Source organism: Chamaea fasciata, unplaced genomic scaffold (assembly GCF_029207755.1).
Source record: "Chamaea fasciata isolate MVZ Bird 193981 ecotype frontalis unplaced genomic scaffold, bChaFas1.0.hap1 SCAF_16, whole genome shotgun sequence".
In the NCBI taxonomy this organism is placed as follows: Eukaryota; Metazoa; Chordata; class Aves; order Passeriformes; family Sylviidae; genus Chamaea; species Chamaea fasciata.
This window is the reverse complement of record NW_027094101.1, coordinates 8,081,962-8,107,714: the sequence shown is the minus strand read 5'-3', so window position 1 is coordinate 8,107,714 and position 25,753 is coordinate 8,081,962. Positions and strand designations below refer to the sequence as shown.

The 25,753-nt window shown below is 54.6% G+C and overlaps 1 protein-coding gene across 2 annotated transcripts in view; it reads left to right on the top strand.

Annotated features, from left to right (window-relative positions):
• The window catches only part of LOC136297802 (ATP-sensitive inward rectifier potassium channel 12), a 57,027-nt gene extending 32,128 nt beyond the window's left edge, over window positions 1-24,899 (top strand). For both annotated transcript variants that reach the window (XM_066198030.1, XM_066198029.1), the window contains exon 2: window positions 18,972-24,899. In XM_066198030.1, coding sequence (XP_066054127.1) covers window positions 19,130-20,419 — 1,290 coding nt within the window. In that variant the 5' untranslated portion in view covers window positions 18,972-19,129 and the 3' untranslated portion in view covers window positions 20,420-24,899. The remainder of the gene's footprint in view (window positions 1-18,971) is intronic.
• The last annotated feature ends 854 nt before the right edge of the window (window positions 24,900-25,753 follow it).

The following is a 25,753-nucleotide window of genomic DNA, read 5'->3' as shown; positions in this document are numbered from 1 at the left end:
GTGCCACAGGGACACAGGCTGGCAGCAGCAGAGCTCTACCTGATTGAGCAATGGGAAAGGGAACTGAGAAAAAAATGGAAATTAAAGAGAGGAAAGAATTAATAAGGATCCTGCTTCAACCACAGTGGCTTTGTTTCAGGAGAGCTGATACCACACGCTGGCTAACGCTGCTTCTCAGAGGGTTTTGGGAAGCAGAGAGGTTTTGGCCATGCCCAGGTAGCAGGTCTGGTGTGCTGTGAGTGTGGTCTTGGTCCCTGCCCAGCCACTGATATTCCCTGCTGCTGTCCCCAGCCAAGTGCTGCACCATGAGGCCACCGTTGGCATAAAGGCGACCCCTGGCAGAGTGGAGATTTGGAGGGAGAAATATATTCTCACAAGGCTGTTCCCGTCCTGCTGGGTGCTGCTGTGGAGCCCTGGGACATCCTGGAAGCTGCAGGGCAGCTGGCTCCTCCTGCACAGGGAATCACCCCATAGTCTGTGTATTGTTCACCCTGACTACCCTGAGCACAAAACAACCTGTGTGTTTCTAACAATTCCCTCTTCCAAACACCAAGTTCCACGTGGATCACCTGTACATCCACGTATATCCCTGTATATCCCTCCCCAGCCCTGGTGTTACTTGCTTTTTGTTCTTCCCAGATGCCCAAATCAGCACCCCAGAAGGCTCCTTACTGTATGTCCTCCATCCCGGGGTACTTGCCCTTTAGGGAAACATTTCTTTAGAGGTATTCCCAGCAGGGATGGGAGAGGAGCAGCACTTTGCACAAGCTGTTCTCTGAGCTGCAGTGATGTCCCGACAAAGCTCTCCCATTATTCGTGTGCCTGATGTCCATGGGGAGCTCAGCCTCTTTTCTTCCTTCTCTGCTGCAGGAATCAGCTCTGGCTGCTGCCGGGGTTATCTCCATCCTCCAGCTTGCAGCACGCTCTGCTGCTTCCCCGTCCCTCCGAGGGCTGGGGCTCGACCCCGGCCGGGCACGACGTGCTCCCGCAGCGGAGCACCGGGGCTTTATTCTCCCATCGCCAATAATAAGCTCGGAGATAAAATCAGGAGAAAAAAACCTGGGGACTTGTGGAAGTTCCCTGCCTGCCGCCTGGGCACTCGTGCGTGCTCTCTGCCCCATCCTGATCCCAAGACTGAGCCAGGGGCAGCAGGGAGGGCTGAAGCCAGATGCCAGTTTCTAATAAAGCTCGGCTCCCGCCGTGAGCCGCGCTCAGCCTCGCCCGCTCCAGATGATAACGGCGGGGAAGCCGCCGCCGGACGGACCTCGTGGTACATGTGAAAAGCAGCTGAAGGTGAAAGCATCTTGCATCTGTGCACCGATCTGTGGCAGAAGGATGCTCTAAGGAGCCTCTTGCCCCGGCCCTGTCCCCCGAGGGCGTTCAGGGGGCTGCGGGGGGCCGGAGGCGCGGGCGGAGGCCGGGGCGCTGCGTGGAGCGCAGCAGGAAGGAAGCGCTCGGCGAGGACACAGCCAGCACTGCGTGCACGTCCTTACATGTGTGCTATTTTCAGCTTGACGGGGAGCAGGCCAAGTTCTCCAACAGATTGAGTTGGGAGCTGAAATCTTCCTCTCCTCCTCCCCGCTGCCCAGCACCCACTGCCGGCAGGCACGGCGAGTCCCCGGGCACCTCGAGTGTGCCCCGGGCACCGCGCTCTGTCCCGCGCAGTCCGTGCTCCCATCCGGAGCTGAACGCACCCCGCTCCCTCTTCCAGCGGTGCCGCTGCCCCACCTCGCAACAAGGCCACAGGATGTGACCCGGCTCAGGGGCCAGCGGCTGCAACTTCTCCCTTCCGCACTTTGGGCTGGTCCAGACACCGCCACCAGCATCCACCCAAACCCAGCCCCATCCCATCCCGGATCTTCAGCATCACCTGCCTTTGGCTTCACTCACGCACATTCCCACCTGCTCCACCCTTGGGATTTTTTTTTTCCCCAAGCAGAAAATATTCCTCCTCCCCTCCTCCCTCCTCTTCCCAAATTCCCCCTTCCTCACCCCCATCACTGTGACCCCTCCAGAAGTGCATCCATGTCCTCGCCCTGTTTGAAATGCAGGAAAGAAACACATGTGCAACTCTTACTGTCTCGGCACCCTGTAATCATTTTGTCAGCCGAAAAGCACTTTTGTCAAACCCCCACAGGCAAACCGGGAGGGGATGGATTGGGAAGAGGCATCTGACACCACTCCCTGCTTTCCCCCCCCCCCCCCCCCCCCCCTTCCCATCCGGGGTTTTGCTTTACGGGCGGGACAAGCATTGAGTTTTTCTCTCCCTCTCCACGTGTTTCAGCAACTGTCCAGAGAGCGCAAAAGGAATAAGGGAAATGTTACAGGAGAGCAGCAAGGCTGGAGAAAATGTATTTGCCAGGGGCTGGGTCTGCTCAGCAAAGTGCAATTACGCAATGGGAGGAGAAAGCTGTTTGGCCAGAGAGGGGTTTCCAACCAGGACTAATGGAGCCCCAGGCTTGGTCACCTGGGATGGCCCCAAAGTGTCCCTGGCCCCTTTCAGATGCTCCCTTTCAGGAGGGACATTAAATGGCTCCTTATGTCCAGCACATGAGCTGCTCTGAGGGGGTTTACAGTGGGAGGTCAGTGGCATTGGTTTGCTCCATCCTGAAAGCAACAGAGTGACAGTGGCTGCCTGGGCCAATCTTGGGAGCCCAAACCTTTCTCCGGGGCCAAGCCCCTAAAGGAGACAGGGGTACTAAAGGAGCTCGATGTCAGCTCTTCCACTGAGGCTTCAGGAGGGGTGTCCTTTTCTCAGCCCCTTCAACTTCTCTGATGAGTGTCTGGGGTCACAGCAGCAGCTGACAACAGCCCTTTCCTCCAGGAAAAGGGTGGAGGCAGTTGAAGTCAGCATTTCATGCGGCCTTGAGGACAGATGGGGCTTCCCAGGGACAGGCAGACGGTGTGGGGGGGACCGGCTCTACTCCAAGTATGGGGACCTCTGATTTGGGTTCTGCATCCTGGGAATGTGGCTCTCCCTTTCCTGCTTTTCTTTTGGCTGGCACTTGCCCGAGCACTGGGGTGAGCTGCCTTTGCCAGCCTGTGTCACATGAGCACCACGGGGAGTTTGCACAGAGCCGATCTCTTCTCCCTAGCCTTTCCACTAATGAGGAAGCAAATTCCTGGGATGACTGCAGTGCTGGAAGGTCGGAGCCATCACAGCCTGACAGCCCCATGGCTCTGCCCATGGCCCCATCCTCCTTTCCTACATCCTTAGTGCTTTGGGGTGTAAAGAGGAGCTGGGAATGGGATGCTCCAAGGATATTCTCATGTCCAGGAGGGCACCATTGACTGGAAAAATGATGCGCCACAAAGCAGAGCGCTGGTCGAGCCCTGCCTAACGAACGGGCGGTCGTTAACTCTGCAAGAAGTGTTTGCAGGTCTCCAACACAGAAAAAAAAAAAATCCCCAGAACCCACTTGCAAATGCTGCTCATCTAATTAGGGTACCAGGAAAGGCTCATCCATCCTTATGTGTCCGGCGTGTCCTCAAACACACACGTGAAATCCGGGCCATCAAACACTCGGAGCCGGCATCGCAGCGAGACGCTCCTGTCCGGAGACAGGTCTTTAAATCATCCCCGAGCTCTGGGAAAACTGCAGACAGCTCGAGAACGGAAAATGAAAAGGCAAAACGTTGCTCCTGGAGCTCCTGCCCTGAATTATTTGCTCAGCTTTAATAATAAGTTACGCACAAACCAAACTGAAGCTGCTCAGGTGGTTTTATGGGGAAAACCAGTGCGGTGGATGCTGCAGAGAAGTGCCTGGTCCCTTGGTCCTCCAGCACCTTTGGGAAATTATAAGCTCTGGGAATAGAGACTGGGAAAAGAGGGAAAAAAATCCCTTTTTAATGGGCTTTTGTGCAGTATACAGGTGTGGGAGCTGGGATTGAAGCCTTTCATTGATTGTCCTGGCACTGGAGGGGACAGCGGTGGTGGGGATTCATGTTGCTCTGTCTCATCTTCACTTGCCCTGTTGCTCCCATGGGTGAATAACTGGCAGGCACCAGCAGGGAAAACTCTGGGCTGTTTCCTCACCTTATTCTAGGCAAGTTTGACTAAATCTGGCTCGTTTAGGATGAATCACTCCAGCACTGCTGGTTGTGACCTGCTGGCCACTGTGCTTGCTGAGCTTCTGCAGTTCCTCTTTTATTGGTGAAAATGAGAAGTTGCTTTTTCTGCCCTTTTCTCTGGGATCACAGATTGCAAATAATGATTGCCTTAAACACAGGTTATTTCCCAGCTTGCTGGGGATGGGATTGCCGGGTGTTCAGTGCCGGTGGCACCAGGAGCCAGGCCAGCTCTGTGTTAACGTGGTCCAACAAGCATCTTAATTTAACTTTCTGTAATTTAACTCTCCTTAATTTAACTCTCCCCTTTCTCAACTTTATTTTTTCTAATGGAGCAGAGTGGATGAGGTCTTGCCATGTGCCCTTTGTTGCATCCTGCAGACAGGGCTCTGGGTTGGTTTCCATGTGTTTCTCATGGAAAGGCGATGTCTGGGCTTGATCCTGCTCTGTCAAGCTGCAGTGGATCCCATTTTCTCTTGTGCCTGATTCTATGGGATCACATGGAGCACAAGGAGCTGTTCACAATGAGTGCCTGCAGCTGAACACATTTCCCTGGATTTATTGGTTTCTGTTTGCTGCTTTTTCTCCCGTTTCCTTTCCATGGGATTATTTATAGCCAGGCCAACTCTGCTCCTGCCCTCCTCTCCCTCCAACGTCCCCAGGTGTTGCCTTGAGGAGGCAGGTAGCTTGTTCCCAGTGAAGGATGCTGTCAAGGCTTAGCCCAAGGGCACAGGTATAAAACTTCCTTGCAGGAACAATGTGCTGCAGGAATTGTGCTGAACCAGCCAAGCTGGGTGGTTTCAGGGGATCAACCAGGACTGCGCTGAGATGATCTCACCCGCTTGCTTCCCAGCCTGATCCCATTGCTTGTGTAACTCAAACATGTTGTGTAAGGAAAATCTAACCTGATGATCCTTCTCCCTCTGGACTAAGCCAGGACCTGATTCTGGTGTTCCTGGCAATAGCAAAATATAAAATTTTCCCCCGCAGCCTCTTCTCTTTGTGACTCCCATAAGTGCCCTGAGGATTCTGCTGATGCCAAGTCATGTCCCTGAGACAGCAGCAGGTCTGGGCACATGGTTAAAGGTGTAGATGAAGCATTTGGGGACGTGGATTAGCGGGGGCCATGGCAGTACTGGGTTAACAGTTGGAGTCGGTGAGCTTAGAGACCTTTTGCAACCCTAATGATTCTGTGTGGTGCAGAAAGGCAGGGACGTCTCCGGGAGCCCAAACAGTGGCTCCACATCCGCCTTGGGTCTGTCAGGACCCAGCAACTTTTCCCCCACATGGAAAATGTGCTTTTGGGGTAAAAAACCCCAACAAAACACATGAAAAAAAATCAGTAGCTGTGATGCCATCTGTGTCTGCCGCGTGGCACAGCAGGGACAAACTGTGCCCAGACTGCTGAGCACCTATGCCAGGGAGCTGTAAGAGGTGGCATGAGCCTTCCTCCTCATTTTCCCCCCTGGGAGAGAGGAATGTCCTGTCTCTCTTGGGAACAACATATCTCCTTGGCATCTCTCTCTTTAGAAGCTTTGATTTCTTTTCCAACTGCGTCTCTCTAGCCTCAACAGCATGTCTTGGATATTTTTTTCTCCCACCAGTCCCCCTCCTGTTGATCCCAGGGGGAAGGCTGGTTGGAAACCTCGCCAACAGCCCTGGCCAGAGGCAACGGAGGGCTGGGGGCAGCAAGTTGCCAGTTCATTTGTTTTCCTCGATGGCGTTTCAAAAAAAAGTGATGGGCTGATGAGTTTGGAGTCTCAGGGGGGCAATTTCCCTGGCAGCATCCAAGTTGTGTCACCTCTCTGCTTGGCTCTGTGACGACAGTGTTGATTTGAATTCTTCCAACTTAAGACTGATTTAAATGATGGTGAAGTTGGGGGGTGGCGTGTGGGAGTAGAGCACTGAGCGCTATTCTTTTTCGGTTGTCATATGCCTCCATAAAGACTTCTGCCTTGGGGATTTGCATAGATCCGTGGTCCAGATTGTGCTGCAAAACCCACCGGTGGTCCTCAAAGCTATGGCAACGCTTCTGTGCTGGCTCCCGAGGCAGATGAAGCTGGGAAGTTTAGGTGTGTTTGCAAGTCTTATGTCGTGATTGTTCCTTTTTGGGGTTGGGGGATGCAGACAGGGCTTGGAGCGCAGCTGGGAAATCCCGCTCCCCTCCTGACCGACAGCATTCCCCCTCCTCTGCAGCCCCATCCCCTGGAGAATGTCTGGCTGCATCTTTATTCTATCATTTTCTATTCTATTCTATTCTATTCTATTCTATTCTATTCTATTCTATTCTATTCTATTCTATTCTATTCTATTCTATTCTATTCTATTCTATTCTATTCTATTCTCCTCAGCACATTCTGCTTTGCTGAGCGCTCCCAGCCTCGCACTCCAAACCACTCTAATTTGATGGCAAGATGGTGAGGTCAGGAAAAAAACCCAACATTCTCAATGTTTTTGTGAAAAATAGGTGTTTGGGTAATGACCTCATGGGGAGGGAGGCTGCAGAGTGAGCCAGTCTCCTACCAGTGAAACCGCAGGAGGCGAACGAGTGGGATTGTGCAAATGTCCCAGCCACAGGGAAAGCTTAATTCGGTGGTTGTAATAGCTGAGGACACGCACATCTGTAGGGAAGCAGGCTCCCTTCCTCGCGCTGCTCCCAGAAGGGCTTGTTTGTTTAATTTTATCTCGCCGAGAAAATTATAAAAGGAAAAAAAAAAAAAAAAAAAAAAAAAAAAAAAAAAAAAAAGAGACAACCACCACTCTGTGGTTTTACTCAGCTGCAGCACAAAACCACCCCAGCGGAGCCTGGAGAGCGCCGGGAGCGAAGCCCTCGCCTGAGCCCAGGTATTTCCGTGGGGAAGAGGGGCAGCGAGGGGCCGTGTGACGGCGGCAGCCCCCGCGCTCTGCCAGGACCCCGCTGCCTGCTGGCACAGGGCCAGGCAGGATGGAGCCGGCTGTAGGAATCGTCAGAGCTGGAGAAATCCAAACACCGCATCCCCCTGCTCTGCTCTCCCACTTCCACCCCGTGCTGATAAAACCCCACTGCCCAGGGCAGCGGTACCCTGGAAAGAGGGAGGTGTTTGCCCTTTGAGAGGCTGGAGGAGGATGGGGGTCTCTGGGGCCCCCCAGCGCAGCAGCCTGGCTTGCCCAGGTGCCACCAATGCACCTTCTGGCCGAGCAGAGTGGGCAAGGTTGGATTTTGGGGCAGAAAGTCGAGATCTTTGTGGTGGTTGGTGCTTTGCAAGCTGCCATGTAAACCCCGCCACAGAGATGGCTGGTGCGGCTGGATAACGTGGGAGCGCCTGTGCTCTGGTTTCAGCTCATTTTCCTCGCTGTCATTAGTTTAAATTTCCGAGGGAGCCTGGGCTTGGCATCAGACGCTGACATCCTTTAATTTAACAAATGTAAAAACGGGACCGTTTCCAAGTGGAGTGATTAGAAACGTCCCGCTCCGTCCCGCAGCCGCGGTGTCGGGCGCTGGCCGGGCCGTCGCCCCGCGCTGTCACCGCCACCCCGCTCCCCCCCGCCGGCGGGGCTGCGGCTGAGACCTCCCACACTCGTCACACGGGTGTGACATCCCATCATCACCATCCCTGCCCGCTGCTCAGCGCTGTCGGGAGCTGCCGATGGGCCCGGCTGGCGAGGAGCAACAGGGGGGCTTGGGTGCAGGAGCGCAGCTCGCCGAGGGCAGGGACGGGGCCGTGCCCGCCGTGCCACCCCCACAGCGCCCACTGAGATCCCGTCACCCCTCCGCCCTGGCAAGGGCCTCCTGCGCCTCCGGGTTTGCGTAGGATGGCGCGTGTCCCCCCTAAGCTGCTTAATGAGGGTTAAGAAGCTAACGGGCTTATTTCCAACAATGATTTCCACAGCTCTGCAGGTGTCCCTGGAAACGGAGTGGCCCCGCTCCCACCCCGGGAGCATCCTGCTGGTATTCCCACCAGCCAGCCTGCGCTGCCATGAGCTCGTCAGTGCTCAGCCAGCTGCCTGAGTCAAATCAATGGCTGTTCTCAGGGTGTTTTAACACCCTGTTACAAAGACCCAGGCTGTGGTTTGGGTAGGGAAGGGGAGTTAGGGGGGTGGCATCCCTATGGATACATCCCCCACCGCCCTGGTCCCTCTGGCTCTGCCTCCAGAGCATCTCTGCAGCATCCCTGGGCGGTCGCCTGGAGACGGCCGCCGCGGGTTGCCACAGCGACGGAGCCTCACTCAGCATCCCTCCAACTCTGCAGCCTTGGCCGAAGTTGGGCGAGAGAAAAGACATCCCAGGGAAGGGACTCCCTCCTCCCCTGGGGTAGCAAGAGCAGGGCTGGGGAAACTGAGGCATGGCTGGTGGAGCTGGAGGCAGCTATGAGGTGATGGAGAAGGGTTTGGAAGGGTTTGGAAGTTGCCTGTGGGGTGTAATGGGGTAAAGAGTGGTGGAAACGGGGCTGGTGGAGGGCAGGAGGTACCTGCAGTCTCTGCGGTGGGGGTCAGCACTTTGGGGGGCAGGTGCTGGAGCAGCAGCAGGCATTGATTGTCACCATGGCAATGCCAGCTGTGCTCATGTTGTCGTCTGTTGTGACATCCAGCGTGTGCTGGGATGGGTTGGAGGGGTGTGCACACCCTGGAGGGATCAGCCACCCAGAACCCAGACAAAAACTTGGGGTGCCCTACCTAGGATGAGGAGACTGGCCACAAAACTACAGAACCCTCAGGGATGGGGTTCCACAGGGTGGCACAGGCTGGTGCCTGGCCCTGGGGACTCTGTGGTGAGGGAGAGGAGGGTGAAGGCCCTTTGGGGTGACCGTGGCAGTGGTGGCCCCCACCAGCCCCACCATGGAGGGCTCCCCCCCATCCCAAGCCTATAATTAAAGACGAAGTCCATGGAGGGCGAGGAGAGGTTACGTAACTTTGGCGTTTGGAAAATTCTTTCTGCTCCCTTATCGGCTTTATAAATATCTCGACCTGGGGCCAGGCCAGGCAGGGGGGAAGGTGATGACAAGGGCTGCAGCCAGTCGCCACGCTCAGGCTCCTCCAGCCACCATGCCTCAGTTTCCCCATCTCTATGGACAAGAGCATCCCTGCTCCTCCTGCTACTGTGCTGAGGGGAGGGCTCCTTGCTGCCTATGAGTGTTTTTCCCCTCCAACAGAAGAAGAGGGGGATTTTGCTTCCTCTCCTGGAATAGGCTTGTGGGTAGTTTTGGGTCACAGACCTCCTTAAGTGGCAATACCAAAGAACCAAGGTCCTGCCTGCAGCACTTACTGGCTTGCCCTAATCTGGTATCACATCCCCCAGGTTTGAATTTGTTGCGTCCTTCTTGATGGTCTTTGATGTGCTAAAAGTCCCTGGGTGGGGGCCCTGCAGTGCCTTAGCCCCTGTGTTTTCCCAGCAGGATGCTGGGGGTGGGTGCCTGCCCCGTTCCCCCTGCACCATCCCAGCCCTCCTGACCCCCTGCCATGGCACAGCCCAGCCAGGGGACAGTGGGATGCTGGTGCAAGGCTGATGACCACCGCAGGAGGTCCAGGCTTTGCTGGGGGGGTGGCTGGAGCAGGTCCCCTGCTCACGTGCCCTTGCATTTGCGCCACTTGCAGAGCTGTGTGCCCGCGGGGATGTCGGAGGGCGGCCGGGGCCGTGTCGATAGCAGCACGCACGGCCAAGGGCGGCCGGGCCGGTGTTGTGTAACTCTCCGTGAGCCTCTTCACCAGGGGCATGTCACCGTGTCCCAATGCCACCAGACTTGTCATCCTCCCCAGTGCCACCAGACTTGTCCCTTGCCCCAGCCATGGGGTCCTTTTTTGCTCTGTGCCCTCCTGTTGCCATCACAGCCACCCAGGATGTTGTGTGATGTCTATTTTTACTGCTCAAGGTGGGCAGGACCAGGGCCCCAGGGGTTCTGCAGGCTGTTGTGGGTGGCAGCAGTATGACACCACCTTTACCTCCCCAGATCTTCCCGTGACAGCATTTTGGGTTTGCCTGCTGGTGTCCTTCTCCTTGTCAGCCCATGTGTGCACACACAGCAGTGCCTGGGCTTTGCACTCGCCTTGTTCGTTGTAGGGTTGCCCAAGGACACATGTGGGGGTTGTAATTTAAAAAAAAAATAGGGATCCCTTCATTGCTGTTGTGATCCTGCAGTGTGTGCCTGAGCCAGCCACCCACCAGTGACCTGCTGTGTGCAAAGGAGCAGAGGGGGAACACAGGCAGATGTGCAACAAACCTTGATGGTTTGAAAATGACCTTTTAAATGCCTGAAATTCCCAGATCTCTGCCACAGGGTCTGTGTCTGCTGAGCCCCTTAACAACAGTACCCGAGGTTGGGGCACAGAAATAATGAGTCATTTTGGGGACCTCGGTGTTTGTCTGGTTCCTTTGTGGCCACCTCAATTTGAACAGGGCTTTCCAAGCAAGGTGGGCAGCCTGGGAGGAACAATGGGTGCCCTGGCTGGTGGCAATGGGTGCCCTAGGACGTGGCAGTGGAGTGTCCCACAGCACCTCACCCCCAGGCTGTGGGCTACCAACATCAGTGGATGCTGACGTCGGGCAGAGATTTGACTTCTTGCTGCCAGGGCCAGGCTGAGAGGGCACCCATGGCTGGTCCCCGTGGGCAGGGAATGAGGGAGGATTAATTGAGTCTCTGATCTCTGACGGCGAGAGGGGACGAGAGCAGTGACCCCCCCAGCATTACGCAACGCCTGTGCTAAATCTTCGTGCAGCAGATAAAGACGGTCCCCAAAATATCCTGCCCTGCCTTTGCTGCCCTTCAGCTACTTGGGTTTGGGGTCATGCCTGAAGTTTGGGGTTGTTCAGCTCTCCAGTGACAGCAAAGAAGGGTTGAAAGGGCAGAAACTTTGGGACAGAGACCTGTTACCCCCTGGGAAGGAGATTTCCTCCAAAAAGGCTCTGCTTGAGGAATGAGAGCTTTAAAGGCATCCCGCATAGGATTTCGAAGACACTGAAACTCATGAACTGGTGTGGGTAGAGCCATGAACTGGAGGAAAACTAATAGCTTCAAAAACAGTGCAAGGGCTTTTTTTGTCTTGAGGATGCTGGACAGCATCACGAGTGTGCCAGGGGAGTTGGACACCCCCAGCAGAAAAGGAGGGGGGTTTTTCTTCCTCTCCTGAGAGGATGGGGTTTGTGTCATGGCCATCATTAAACAGCAAGAACAAAGTGGTCTTGCCTTGGAACACCGACTGCCTGGCACCACTGTCTGATCCACCAGTTTGGAATGTGTCTCATCCTTCCGGCTGGTCCTTCACTTCCCAAAAATCTCTGAAATCCCCTCCACGCTGCTTCTATTCCAACGCCCCTGGGACCACTAAGACATCCTGGGCTCCCCACCATTGTCACACGCGATTCCCCTCCCTGCCCCTTGGAAATGCCACGGAAGGTGCGCATCCCCCTCGCTGACGGTGGCTCCCCGGGGCTGCGGCCGAGGTGACAGCTCCAGTACATGTAGGGAAGAAGCGAGGCTGTAATCTGAGCTCGGGAGCAATTAGGCAGAACATCGGCAAAGTCCCCGCCGCCCGCCCGCTCCCTCGGCCGCCGGCACCGGGCTCAGCATCCGCGGCTCTCGCTGCGATCGCGGGGTAAGTAGAGCCAGGAGGGCGGCTCTCCCCGCGCTTGGCGTGTCCTCCCTCCCCGTTTCCTTCCTCCTGCGGTTAACAGTCACGTTTAGGGCTCCGCTGACACCTTAAGCCACGGCAGTGCCGAAGAGCCCTGGAAACACAGCACTTCAGGGGTGGAAATGACAACTTTACCCTGACACGGCCGTGGAGCCAGGAAAACTGCCTGGGATAGTGGGACACGGGCTGTATTTCTCACCGAGAGTTGAGCAATTGTTAATGTTTTGATGGAACAGGAATGATAGTGGGTTTAAGGTCCGAAAAAGGCTGGAGGGTGCTGATGAGCAGCTGATGGCTCAGCCTTGCTAACATCCCAACTCTCCCGGCTGGAAGGGATGTGTGTATCCTGAGCTGGTTTTTATGGTCATCCCGCTCCTTTCCGTGCAGATTCCCAGCTGGAATGTCACCGCGGGGAGATGCCATCGCTGTCCCCACAGCTCCTGGCTCTGGCTGGCAGCTCCGTCGCTCCCAACCTGCCGCGTGTTGTGCCTTCAGGATAAACATTTCCTGGGCACGGGCTCTGCCCACACACGCGATTTCCCGGAGCGGGAGGCACGGCTCCTGGAGGGGGGGATTTGTGTTAGGTGAGAACAAGTGAAAACCTGCCTTGGGAGTAATGGGACTTGGGAAACAGGCCTCAATTGGAACGGGGCAAGCGGGAGGTACAGGATGAGTCTTACTGAATGAGGATGAATGGATCCAGATCTGTCATCTCCTGCTTCTGACCCCGAGGTGTGAGAGGGCTCTGGAAATAATCTGTGCCTGTCATATCCCAGGGATGCTTCCAATCTCTGGTGTTACTTTCAGGATGGGAAGCCCTCAGCACTGTGGCCCTCAGCTCATTTCCATCTGGTTGGTGGTAAAATCCACTTGGAGACATTTGCCCTTTCTGCCTTGCTTTTCCCTTTCTTCCCACGGTGGTTTTGAGCAGCTGGGTGCTCTCCCCTTGGTCAGGGCCAGGGCTGGGGCAGGGATGTTGCCTCTCCCCTGAGCCTCTTGGCATGTGCTGGATGGGAACCTGCCATTCCCAACGGAAATCCGTGTCCCTGCAGAGGCCCCAGCCATGGCAGGAGCGTGGCCAACTGATTCCAGCTCTGCCATCATCTGCCTCAGCCCTGTCACTTGGAGGTTTGGGGCTGGAGCTGGAGCCCAGCATGTGTCTGGATTTGGGAACATGCACGAGGGACCAGAGCCATGTGATGGAGACACCCCAAGGTCACTGACCCACCCAAGAACATCCTCTGGCCCACACGATCCAGGGATGGATTTTTTTGGGAGGGAGGCACCCACCACAGCCTGGGCAGGGAACAGGACTTGCTTGGGGGCTTGTACAGCCCACTGGCACCTTGGGCACAGCAGGGCTAGGTGGTATTTCAGTTCTAAGCCCTGGACACCTCCCAGCCATGAGCCCCACCCAGAGGGGCTCGTCTTCACCCTCCAAAGACCTGCAGATCCCACAGCAGCCATCTCATCACCAGAGTCTCAACCCTACTGGCTCCTGAGGCTCCTGGGACACTGTTACCATGGCAGGACTCAGGGACAGGGCATTGCTGCTGCAGAACTTTAATTTCCAGTGCCCCAGAACTGCTGGGAGCAGATCTCTGACGTCCTGTGGGTCAAATCCTGCTGGGTGCGGGGCCTGGAGCATCAGCAGGCTGGGAAACCTCCCCTCCCCCTCGCTAAATCCCTTCCCCAGCGCAGGACAGTAGGTTACGGGACTCGACCAGAGGTTGGATTTAAGGAGATTACAATTCCTCCCCCAGGATAATCTAGAAATTCAATTAAAACTCTCTGTCTCCTGCCCGGGCTGCAGCAGGGCCCCGGGGCACCCTGTGCCCTGCAGCCATGCCTGGGGAGCGCCAGGGTGGCCCCGGGCACGCACCAGGTAAGGGCTGACCCCTCCTCTGGGATCCGGCCAGAGCCCCCCCCTCCCTAGGGAGCAGCTGGGGCTCTGCCTCTTCCCAGGGTGATTTCCTAGGATATTAACACCCATCCTCTGAGCTGGGAGGGCTGTGGGGGTCTGCAGGACGCTGTGGGGAGGGGTAAGGGAGTACCCTAGACGTTTGGGTGGGTGTCATGCGGACAGGGCAGTTTGGCTGCATCTCCTGAGATTTTGGGGCATCCTTTGGCAACCCCTGGAGCAGGTGGTCCCTGCCAAGGCCTGCAACCCCCTTGCCCTCATCCTTCCCCCCAGCCATGTCCTGCTGTCCGTGTCTATGGATGTGAGGGGATGGAAAAACAGCCTGTGTTTTCCAGGAGAAGGAGATGGCATTCCAAGACCTAGGGGATGGCAGGGCTGACTGTGGGTTGGAGTGACTGTGGGTGTTGTGACATTCCCAGATCCCTCTGACACTGTCCTGCAGCCGGGCAGGAGGACAGCACCTGGGAGTACTGGAGGCAGCAGGGGTGACCCTGCTGTCACTGCAGGGTGTGGGTGCTGGAACAGGGATGGGTGCTGGAGCTGGAACAGACATGGAGGCAGCTGGACTGGGGTGCTCAGTCCCCACATCACAGCACGGAGTGCGAGGCCAAAGGAATGCCCAGTGCAGTCTCTGAAAGGCTCTTTCCCAGGATCTCCCTGATCCAGGGCACATTTAGCAGGAGTTTCAGGGTGCTTAAGCACAAGCCCATCACCCCACAGAGGCCACCTGGCCCCAGTGGTGACGAATGCTGCACATGGCCTTGTTTTCTCCTCCCGTACCCGTGGCGTCCACACGTGGCTCGGGGCACAGGGATGAGCCAGCATTTCTCCAGGCACCCTGTCACCTCTGGTCTTGCCACCAAGGGCCTTCCTTGCCCCATGTGCCTCAGTTCCCCTCCTGTTTGTGCCACCGAGGCTTGCAGACAGCGATTTCTCGACTGCTTGTTGGGAATAGGGGAGTTTATGGGGGTCCTGGGGAGGGGTGGGTGCCCGTGGCTGTTTTCCTCCCCTGTCCCTGCCAAAATGGAGCAGTTTTTTCTCATTAGGGATGCACTGTGGTGGGAACCTCTCTCCTGTCCTCCCTGGCAGTGGAGGGGAAACAGGGGCCCATTTATCCTCATTTATTCTTTATATGTCCTGACCTGGCCTGCCTTGTGCTGACCCTTAATTTTTTGGCAGTGCTCAAAGACAGGGCACTGTAGGAGGGAATTATTCAGGCATTGCTGCTGCCCCTGAGCTGCCTCCCCTTGGTCTGTGGGTGCCTGGTGAGGGATGGCTTTGTCGGGACGGGATGAGCAGGAGATATTTGGGCTCTCTCGGCTGTGCCGCACACAGAGCTCCCTCCTCGGCGCTGACATTGCTGTCCTGCCGCTGGGGCATGAAGGGCATCGCCGCGGGAGATAGCAGCGTTATCTCCCGGCGCAGGGCAGCGTTATCTGCGGCGCAGGGCAGGCAGCAGCCCCGAGTGTGACCCGCTCCCCTCCCGGCCGGTCACCTCTCCTGCCCCGGGCACAGGCGACCTGCAAACTCATCATCCCCAAACTCAGCTCCTCCGAGTCCCCACCCGAGCACAGCCCGGCTGTGTGCACGCTTCCATGAGAAAATCCACGCCGGGAGGGTGCAAGAAAGGGGGCTGACAGCCGAAACGCGTCCCCTCCAGAGGTGCAGGGAAAAGGTGTCGTGATAAATCGCACTGACACATTCAGCCGGCTCTAACTAATGACTTCCCCGGCACCCAACATATTTTCCCAGAGTGCTGGCTGCTCCGAATACTGTTGTAACGTTTAACATCCCCTTTTAAGAAGAAAAAAAAAAAAGAAAAAAAAAAAAGAAAAAAAAGAAAAAAAAATTAACTGTGCAGTTGGCAGATTGCTGGAGGCACTCGGGTTCTCGGCGGGGACCCGCTCCGCGGTGGCAGCTGCGGTGCTGCAGTTTTCGTGGCAGGAGTTGTTGCCTCTCTTGTCAGCTCATTAGCTGGGGCAGTCCTCGGCGTCGCTGCCTTCGGAGCCGCGGGGAGCCGGGGGCCGCTCATTCCCGAAACTCCTATTTATGAGCGTGTTTTGTTTCCCACATGTTAACACTGTTAGCTCTGCACGGGACGCGTGGCACCAACAGCAGGGGATGGTCCCGGTCCTGCCCCACACCCAGCGTGGGTTTGTCTGCGCCGGAGCTGGGCTGGGAATGGGATTAACGGGCAGTGATTGTCAGGGGAAGTTTTGGGGTTGATCCTGTGAGGGGAAATTGTGATAGTCAGGTTTGTGAAACTGCTGGGAAGCAGGCAGGAAAGGGGATGCACCTCCAGGAACACCCTGGGGCGGTTCTGACTCTGGGGAGATGCCAGGGTGGTGCTGGAGGATGCACTCCTGAGCCAAGGAGATGTAGGGTGATACGGGGATGTTGTCCCCAGCCGGTCCCCTGTCAGAGCCCGTCCAGCCAGGGGTTTCCACGTGTTTGCATGAGCCCTGTCCCAGCCTGAGCCTCCTGCAGCGACAGCGTGAGGCTCCAGCCTTCAAATTTAAACCAAACCAGAAATTCAGCTTTCAGCGAACTCGAGAAAGTGTATTTCCAAACAAAACTGTGCTAAATAAAGGACGAGCCGCAGGCGGCCGCCTGCTCCGGCACATCCACTTTGCTGCCTTTATTTAGCTGCCGTCTCCCCGGGCTGGGACGGGGGGGGTCTGTCCCCGCAGGAGCGTCGGGAAGGACTCGGTCCGGGAATGTGGGGTCCCAGATGGGAAAGGGGCTTTGCCACAAGAACTTCCCTGTACCCAAAACGGAGTCGGCTCCTTGGGTCTGTCCTGGCATCACCCTGCAGTGGAGGGGTCCCTGAAACTCTGTGTGACATGGGAGGAAAGGGAAAGGGAAAGGGAAAGGGAAAGGGAAAGGGAAAGGGAAAGGGAAAGGGAAAGGGAAAGGGAAAGGGAAAGGGAAAGGGAAAGGGAAAGGGAAAGGGAAAGGGAAAGGGAAAGGGAAAGGGAAGGGGAAGGGGAAGGGGAAGGGGAAAGGGAGAGTGAGGAAGGAAGGAAGGAAGGAAGGAAGGAAGGAAGGAAGGAAGGAAGGAAGGAAGGAAGGAAGGAAGGAAGGAAGGAAGGAAGGAAGGAAGGAAGGAAGGAAGGAAGGAAGGAAGGAAGGAAGGAAGGAAGGAAGGAAGGAAAAGAATGATGATGAGAAGGAAGAGGGAAAAGAAGAAACAGAGAAAACAAGAATGGAGAGAAGGAAGGAGGGATGAGGAAAGGGGTGCAGGCAGGTGAGCAGTGATGGTGAGGGGAGCCTGAGGGTCCCTGGAAACACCACCCCAGGTGAGGGCAGCACTGCTGCCTCCGCAGCCACCCAGGCACAGCTCCCTTTCCAGCACAGTTAATCCAGACCACAGCTAATCCTCTCACAGGTCACTGGGGGCTCATTGCATTTTGTTCACTTCTCAAATGCATCTAGAATTAATTAAAAAAACCCAACTCTAAATTCCTCCTGAGGCAAAAGCATTTGGTGTACTGCCCTGGGGCGAGCCAGGGGGGTGATAGAGAAGCAGCCTTTTCTGGCCCAAAATGCTCAGATCTGATTTTAAAAAGGGGGAGAAACATTAATGGATGCAGCCAGAATGGACAGGAGGAAGATTCGGGGTGGGAAACCAGGTTGGTATTGAGCAGCTGGCCTGACAGATCAGCTCTGCAAGGCCACTTTGGTCCTGTTTGACTTCCAGGGACTATAAGATTGTAAATATTTACTATTAATATTAAGCGTTTGTGAGTATTTTACTCTCCCCTGTTGCTCCAAGGAGGGAGAGGCTCTCGTTCCGTGTGTGAGCAATCTCTTGGTCTGCTGAGATGCCAACAAACCACTGTGGCTCTTGAAAAATTAACTTTGGGGATAAAAACGGTTGTGTTTGGATTGCAGCAGGGGAAAATGTGTTGTTTGGTGTAAAGTGGTGGCACACATGGGTCTGTGTCCAGCACCTGGGAGGTTTGGGCAGGCTTTAGTGCTCCTGCTTGTGGTGCAGTGCTTCTGGAGGGTTTCTTGATTCTCAGGCTGGGTTTGGGGAGCATTTCAGTAAAAGGCAGTGCAGGGTATCATTGCGAGCTGGGATGATGCAGCCCCAGGCAGGTTGCGCCTGGCAATGCTCCCTGGCGCTGGCTGGCCCTGGACAGTGTGTAATGGAAAGGGTGTGTTTGTCCCAGCGTGTCCCCAGGCGCTGGAGCTGATTGCAGGAATCGACCTCATCGATGGGGCCAGCGGATCCGGCACAGCTTGTCCAGCCCGGCAGCCTCGCTGTGCTCCAGGCAGGAGCTGGGGCATCACGGGGGGCTCTGCACCCACTCCCCCACCACGCTGCTGCCCTGTGCAGGTCTCACTACCAGCAATGCGGTTCCATCCTCAGTGGCACTAAATAATAGGGTGACCTGTGGCAGGGGGTGGTGCGTGGAGAGTTCCGGTGGTGCCATCTCTTTGAGGTGCCATGTGGCTTCTCCACCATCCTGTCCACTCCCTGATGCAGGCCCATGAGGGGCTGGGGGGTCCAGCAGCCTGGCAGAGTGTCACTGGGTTCCCCCACCATATGCTCACCTCCACCAGGGAGCCCACCAGGCTTGGGCCACCTCTCTCATGTCCATGTCACCTCTCTCCCATGCAAAGTTGAGTGTAGGTCCTTGACCCTGCAGCTGAGCCTTCCAGAAGGGACCAAAACAGCTCCCCATTCCCCAGTGGCAGTTGTTCCTTCCTGAGACTTGGCCAGCTAAACCCATCAGTGACCGTGGATGGCTCCATGTCCCAATGGATATGTTGGGAAAGTTGCTCTTCAGGACATCTGCCCTGAGCAAGTACCTTCCTGAGGCCTTCTCCAACCAGATGCACGTTGGCTGTGGCCTCTCCCATCCCCGGGCAGGGGGACAGAGGTTAAATCCACATCTCCCTGAATTTTCCCTGGAGCCCAGAAGAGCTGGTGCTCTGAGGTCGGCGCTGGGCTGGGCGTCGATCCATCTGGCACGGGCAATGTGAACTGATGGAGCCGCTTCCAGGAGTACCTTTATTGGTATCTGTGTCCCAAGGAGAACAGCTCGGCCTCTCTGCTTTCCTCTCCGGTGGCAGAGCTCGTGGGAAAAGTGAAGTGGAGAAACTCTAGGTTTTTCATCTGCTGGAGCTGTTGAGTGTCCCACAAACGCAGTAAGATTTGTTCACTCACTTTGTATCATGAAAGAACAAGCTCTAACACCTTCAGCCTTTCCTCTGTGTGTTTTTTGGAAGCAGCCCAGCTAAAGAAGGGAAAATTAGAGCCGTGTAGGAGGTTGTCACTCAACATGCAGCCCATCAGAACCATTGGCCAAGCAGCCCCTCGGGTCCCTGTGCCACGAGTGGTAACGGCCCTGTCTTTGTTTTCTCATTGCAGAGCCTCTCACGGGATCCGCGTGGTGACGTGGCAGCCAAGACGTGGAAGTTTGGGACTTCTCTTCCACCACAGCAGAATTTGGGGGGTGGGCAGGGGTGGGTCAGGGGGACACTGGGAGTCGCAAGACCCTTCACCTTCACTGTGGGCTTGGCTCAGGGATGACTGCGGGCAGAGTCAACCCTTACAGCATCGTGTCCTCCGAGGAAGACGGGCTGAGGTTGACCACCATGCCTGGTATCAACGGCTTTGGCAATGGGAAAATCCACACCAGGAGGAAATGCAGGAACAGGTTTGTAAAGAAGAATGGTCAGTGCAACGTGGAGTTCACCAACATGGATGACAAGCCACAGAGGTACATTGCAGACATGTTCACCACGTGCGTTGACATCCGCTGGAGGTATATGCTCTTGCTCTTTTCCCTGGCATTTCTGGTGTCCTGGTTATTGTTTGGGCTGATTTTCTGGCTAATTGCACTCATTCATGGAGACCTAGAAAACCCAGGTGGAGATGACACTTTCAAGCCTTGCGTTCTGCAGGTCAATGGCTTTGTGGCTGCTTTTCTGTTCTCCATTGAGACCCAAACGACGATCGGGTACGGCTTCCGCTGCGTGACCGAGGAGTGTCCGCTCGCCGTCTTCATGGTGGTGGTTCAGTCCATAGTGGGCTGTATAATCGACTCTTTCATGATTGGTGCAATAATGGCAAAAATGGCCAGGCCCAAAAAACGGGCCCAGACATTACTTTTCAGCCATAACGCAGTAGTGGCCATGAGAGATGGAAAACTCTGCCTGATGTGGAGAGTTGGGAACCTACGGAAAAGCCACATAGTAGAAGCCCACGTACGAGCTCAGCTAATTAAGCCGAGGATCACGGAGGAAGGGGAGTACATCCCACTCGACCAAATAGACATTGACGTGGGGTTTGATAAAGGCTTGGACCGTATTTTCTTGGTGTCTCCCATCACCATTCTCCACGAGATCAACGAAGACAGCCCCTTGTTCGGGATCAGCCGCCAGGACTTGGAGACAGATGACTTTGAGATCGTCGTCATCCTTGAGGGCATGGTAGAGGCCACAGCCATGACGACGCAAGCTCGGAGCTCCTACCTGGCCAGCGAGATACTGTGGGGCCACCGCTTTGAGCCTGTCTTGTTCGAGGAGAAAAACCAGTACAAAGTAGACTATTCCCACTTCCACAAAACCTACGAGGTCCCGTCCACCCCCCGCTGCAGCGCCAAGGACTTGGTGGAGAACAAATTCCTGCTGCCCAGCACCAACTCCTTCTGCTATGAGAACGAGCTGGCCTTCATGAGCCGTGATGAGGAAGAGGAAGACGATGACAGTCGGGGTCTGGAGGACCTCAGCCCAGACAACAGGCACGAGTTCGACCGGCTTCAAGCCACAATAGCGTTGGATCAGCGGTCGTACAGGAGGGAGTCAGAAATATGACTCTTGGTCCTTCCGTTGACTTTTCCAAGGGTATTTTTTTTCCTCCTCTAATCTCTTCCCCTACAACCCGCTCAAATTATGCAGAACAATGCAAGTGCCATAGGAATGCTTGAGAAATTAGTATCGTTCATAGTTTTCAGTTTCATCGCAATAACCACTGAGCGGTCTGCAGGAGGGGACGGTGGCAGGCCACGGCGCGTCCCCTGCGCCCGGCGCCCACGGCAGGGCCCACGGCTCTGGGGGATGGATGGACAGATGGATGGATGGATGGATGGATGGATGGATGGATGGATGGATAGATGGATGGATGGATGGATGGATGGATGGATGGATGGATGGACAGAAGGAAGGATGAGAAGAAGAGGGTCTGTGGGGTGTGGGCAGGTGCTCGCCCAGCGCAACCCTGTGGGGCTTTGCTCTCCCTGTGGGGAAAACGCCAATGTTTTCCTGGAGCCGAGCACTGCGAGATCCAAAAAGAGGAAATATCAGGAAACAAATCTCACTGTCTCTCTCTCTTTCTTTTTTTTTTTTTTCCTTTTATTTTTTAACTGAGCAGCAACAACAAAACAATTGCTCCTTCGGCAGGTGTTCTGGTTCAGTTGCACAAGAACAACACTTGAAATAACATGCAACATTAATGTACTTCTTTTTAATTTGGGGAAAAAACGGGGGAGGGAGGTGAGAGGGTTTTTAATTTTTTCACTGCACCGTTTGGGAGACTGTTTACCAAAATAATAATAATAATTATTATTATAATTATAACAATAATAATATTATTAAATCTGAAAGAAGTCATTCAGTATTTTTTAAAATGAACAAGGGAATGAAGAAGCCACCGGGGTCCTTTGAGGGGGTGACTTGTTGGATAAATGCAAGAGCTAAAAGTTAAGATTGCATCCAATTTTGGGGTTATTTTTTACCACTGGCATGGCTTCATAGGCAGAAAACAGATGTACGTGACTGTAGGTCCGTGGCAGTGAAAGAAAGTAGTGGAATTATTGATGTAATAAGGATAAGCAGGGCTGTGAGAGAAAAAAGCATTGTAAACATGGTAATTAGCCAATTTCTGGAAATGTTGGATTTTGGGGTGGAAATGGGGTCTGGAGCATCAGCTGCTGAAGTGTTGGATTTCCCCCAATATCTCTGATGGGGAATTCATAAGGTTCACCATAACTGGGACAAAATAGTGAAAAGCACAAAAATGAGAGTGGACAGCTCTCAAAATTGGGTATTTCCCCACTTTTCTGACCAATTTGGTATTGTTCTTCCTTGAAGAATATTTTCAAACGTGGAAATCAATGGGAAAGTCATCTCGATGGGCTGCACTTCCAGTCCTGGAGCTGTGTCCATGCCAGGCCGGACTTTATGAATTCCCAACCCCCCAGAGAGTCCTGCTTCAGAGGCAGATGTTTTCCCCAAAACAACAGATGCCAGTTGAGAAAATCACCCCATCTCGTGCTTCAGCCCATCCCCGTGTCCCAGCCTCAAGGTGGATTGTGCCTTAGAGATGCGAACTCATCCTGTGTCCCAGCCCTTCTCCACAGCCCCCATCCTGCATCCCCCCCTCCGGGTGACACCCCCTTTGCTCTGCAGCACCCACGTCCCATCATCCACCGCCTTTCAGGCTGGCCTTGGTGACAACCTGGTTTAGCTTTAGCTCTTGGCACAAGGCAAAGCACCCCATGCACGGGAAGCCTCCGCTCCTGCCCTGCTCCCCACAGAGGGAAGGAGTCAGGAAGGTACAGGTTTGTGGGTCCCTTCATCTGGCTGTGCTGCTCGTTGGTGCTCTGGGAGCCAAAATCTGGCTCCCTGCTCCCTGTGCCCATGGGAAGGGCTTTGTACCCACGGGCATCCCTCATCTGACCTTGGGCATGGAGCCCTTGGGGAGAGGGCTCGACAGCGGGGTCCTCCACAGCATTTTGGCTGTGATGGGCTCCCGGTGCTTTTCCCCCCACAGCCCACACCAGGGAAGTTGTGTCCTGGGGTCAGGACTTGCTGTGGTGTGGCCAAACATGGGTGGCAGAAGCAGGATTTGTCCTGTGTCCCCATCCCCATCTTCTTCTTGCCAAGGGCTCTGGGGAATGGCTGCCCTGAGTGTCCCTCTGCCCTGTGCCACCGAGCACCGTGTTGGGGACCAGGACATCATCCCTGCAGAGTTTCTGCCCACCAGTGTCTGTCACCATCACCCCACACTGTCCACCAAGGGACTGCTCTGTTTTTGGCTTCCACTAAAAACCACTGGGAGAAATCCTTCTCCACGGGCAGCACTGGGAGGCAGTTTTTCAGCACTGAGTGCCCCAAATGCGTTGTCCCCGAAAGTGGGGACATGTAGGGACGTGCTATTGAGCTCCAGCCATGACATTTACGTTTCTAAGGCAGCAAAGGTGGATGCCATCCCATCACCAATCCCTTTGCTCCTGGGGGGATGCTTTTACCCCCTGCTTTTTGCACCACAGCATCTGGGGGGTGGGAAGGATGGAGGGGGGGGCAGAGAGATTTTGTGTGAGCACTACTTATTTATTTTTTTAAAACAAATGCTTTTAAGTGGTTTTAGGTTCTTTTGAATAAATAATAATTATTAAAAAAAATAAAAGGTGCACATCTTGCTGCTGTAGAGTTCTCAGAGGGTTAACTTCTTTATAAATATATATATATATCACAGTAAATATTTGTATAAAAACAAAAGAGAAATAGAGATGTCTTTAAGTAAATTATTGCTTTTAAAGAAACTTCTATGATTGTACAGTGTTACCTGGGAGAATAGAATAATATATACACATGTATTTTTAAACTGCTGTGTAGGAGGATGTGAACTGGGACAGGGAGCACCTGTGGCTGACACAGTGAGGGGATTTTGGACCTTCCCTGGCCCCTGTTCACGTGCCCCCTGCCCAAACCCTGCTAGTGAGGGTGTAGCTCTGGTGAGATGTCCTATATCTACTGTATAGTCCTTGTCCTGACCATGGACCACGCCGGTACATAGTGTATAAATATTATTTTTGCCTACCTGTGAGAGCTCAGAGCTACTGGTCTTTTTTTCCTACCACCAGGGAGCACCGGGAAGGCTGCCCAGCCATAGTTTAAATCCCATCAGTTGTCAAAGAAAGGGGTAGAAAAGAAAAAAGGGGAGGGGGAGAAGTGGAAAAAGCCCAAGTTCAGCACTTGGGTTTCCTTAGAGGGCCTGGGAAGGCACAGGGATGCTCTGGGGATGTGGGTTTTTGTGGAGTGGATCCCTGTGGGAAGGGGCTTGGAGACGAGCAAGGTGAAATGTCTCCCCCCCCCCCCAAAAAAAAAAAAAAAAAACAAAAAAAAACCAAACAACAAAAAACCAGCCGCCGGCCATTTCCTCGAGCAAACCAGCTCCATCCCTGGAGTTTACTCCGGCGTTACGCTTGATCCTCGGAGGATGGCAGGAGCCCGGGAAAGGAGAGAGCCGCTAATCCTCTTGGCCAGCGTCCCGTAGGGATTGCCCTGGGCCGGGGCTCGGGGCAGCCTCCGGCAGCAGCAGCTCCCCAAGCCGGGGGTCGGGGCTGGACCTGCTGCTGCTCCCACTTGGCTTCACCCTAAAAAACTCCCCAGCGAGAGCAGAAAACAGCCGGAACCCCGCGCCCCAAATCCACCTCTGGGAAGAGCATCCTGTACCCTGGGGGGGGGGTCCTCGCTCGGCCGGGGGTGGGGGCACGCCCGGGGCCGGGGGCCGTCGGGACGAGCCTTAGCTTCTCATCACCGAATTTAGTGCACTTTGTCTTTTAGGGCTGGGACAATCACTTAGCGCTCAACCTCTCGCGATTCGGTGCCTGCTTGACCTTCAAACCTTTTGTAGAGAGATGATTTCAGAGCCACCTTTTCTATCTTTAATAAGGCAGAACAAATACGTTTATTTTTAAACCCTCCTGCTCTTTCCTTTCCTCTCGTGCTGACAAAACAAAAGAGTCCCCTGCGTGTGTGTGTGTGTCCCCATCCCCATTTCTTGCACACAGAAATGAGCGTGTGGCAGCTGTGTCCTGCTCTGCCACCCCTCAATTCAGGAATGCTGCCACGGGGGGGATTGGCACAGGGCAGGGTCCAGATGCGTCACGAGCAGGGACAGGACGTGGGACAGTGCCCAACCCAATGCTACCCATCCCCTCGCCCAGCAGCTGTGCACATCTGTCCTGCTGTCCACTCCCAGGGCACCATCTCCCCTCCATCTCCCCCCCAGACACACCCCAGTGCTCCCCCAGGCTTGGCCCCACGGGGATTTGGGGACAGACACCCGGCACCAGTTCACACAGGAGGGTTGGCAACTGGGAGCACTGGTTTCCCAGGGGTAAAACGCTGAGACTGTTTGCTGGGGCAATGGTGGTAGAGAAGCTGAGGGATGCAATGAAGTATCTGTACCTTTTCCACCTCCGGTGTTTCTCTGTCTCATTGCACATATATTTGAGATATATGTGACAATGTATATATATATTTGTAAAATGTATTTCAGATGACAAAACTGGCCAATTTTATGTTATTTTAAATATATTATATATATTATATATAAGAGTCTCCAAAAGATATAAATAGACTAGAGAAAATAATATAAATATGTAATAAATGTATTTTGATCTATTTAAAATATCTCGCGTCATGCTGTATATTTTAAAGATCATAGTGAAGTGTCTGCCTGTAGCCAACTTCCAACGTGTTTCCAAGTCTGTCAGTTGTCACACATACAGGATATGTGGAGCAAAACTTTGAGCAAGACTGGGGCCAGCACGACAAACAGAGATTATTTTTAAGAGCCTTTTAGCAAATATCCATCCTGCTGCCTCTGGGCAGGAGCAGAAAACACACACCTGATTTTTTTCTTGGGAGGATGATTTTCCTCCCTGCTGCGGGAATGCTCAGAATCATGGGGGGAGGGGCTCTGCAGAGGCCCCCCAAAAACAGCCCCTCCCTGGGTACCACTTGCTCCAGTGCCCTGCCCTGATGAGCTCAGCCATGCAGGGAGCCCGGAGATGGGAAAATGCGTCTGGAGCCCAGGCAGAACGAGCCCAGTCATCCAAGACCGACCCAACAAATCTTCCCAGAGCGACCTTGGTCCCCTTGGGCCCTGCCAGGATCTGTTTCCTACTGGCATTGCTTCCTGTGGGGACCTCAGGGGACATCATGCCATGTGCAAGTGACAGTTTAAATGTCTTTAATGGTACGTCACGGCTGAAGGAAAGCAGGGACAGAGTGTGAGATGCTATTTACGGAGAGGTTAATGGCCTGGTGGACACAGAGCCCCTGGATTTGCCATCCTGGATTTTCCTCCTGGCTTTCACACCTGGCTGCCACAGGGAATGGGGCTCATGGACTGAGATA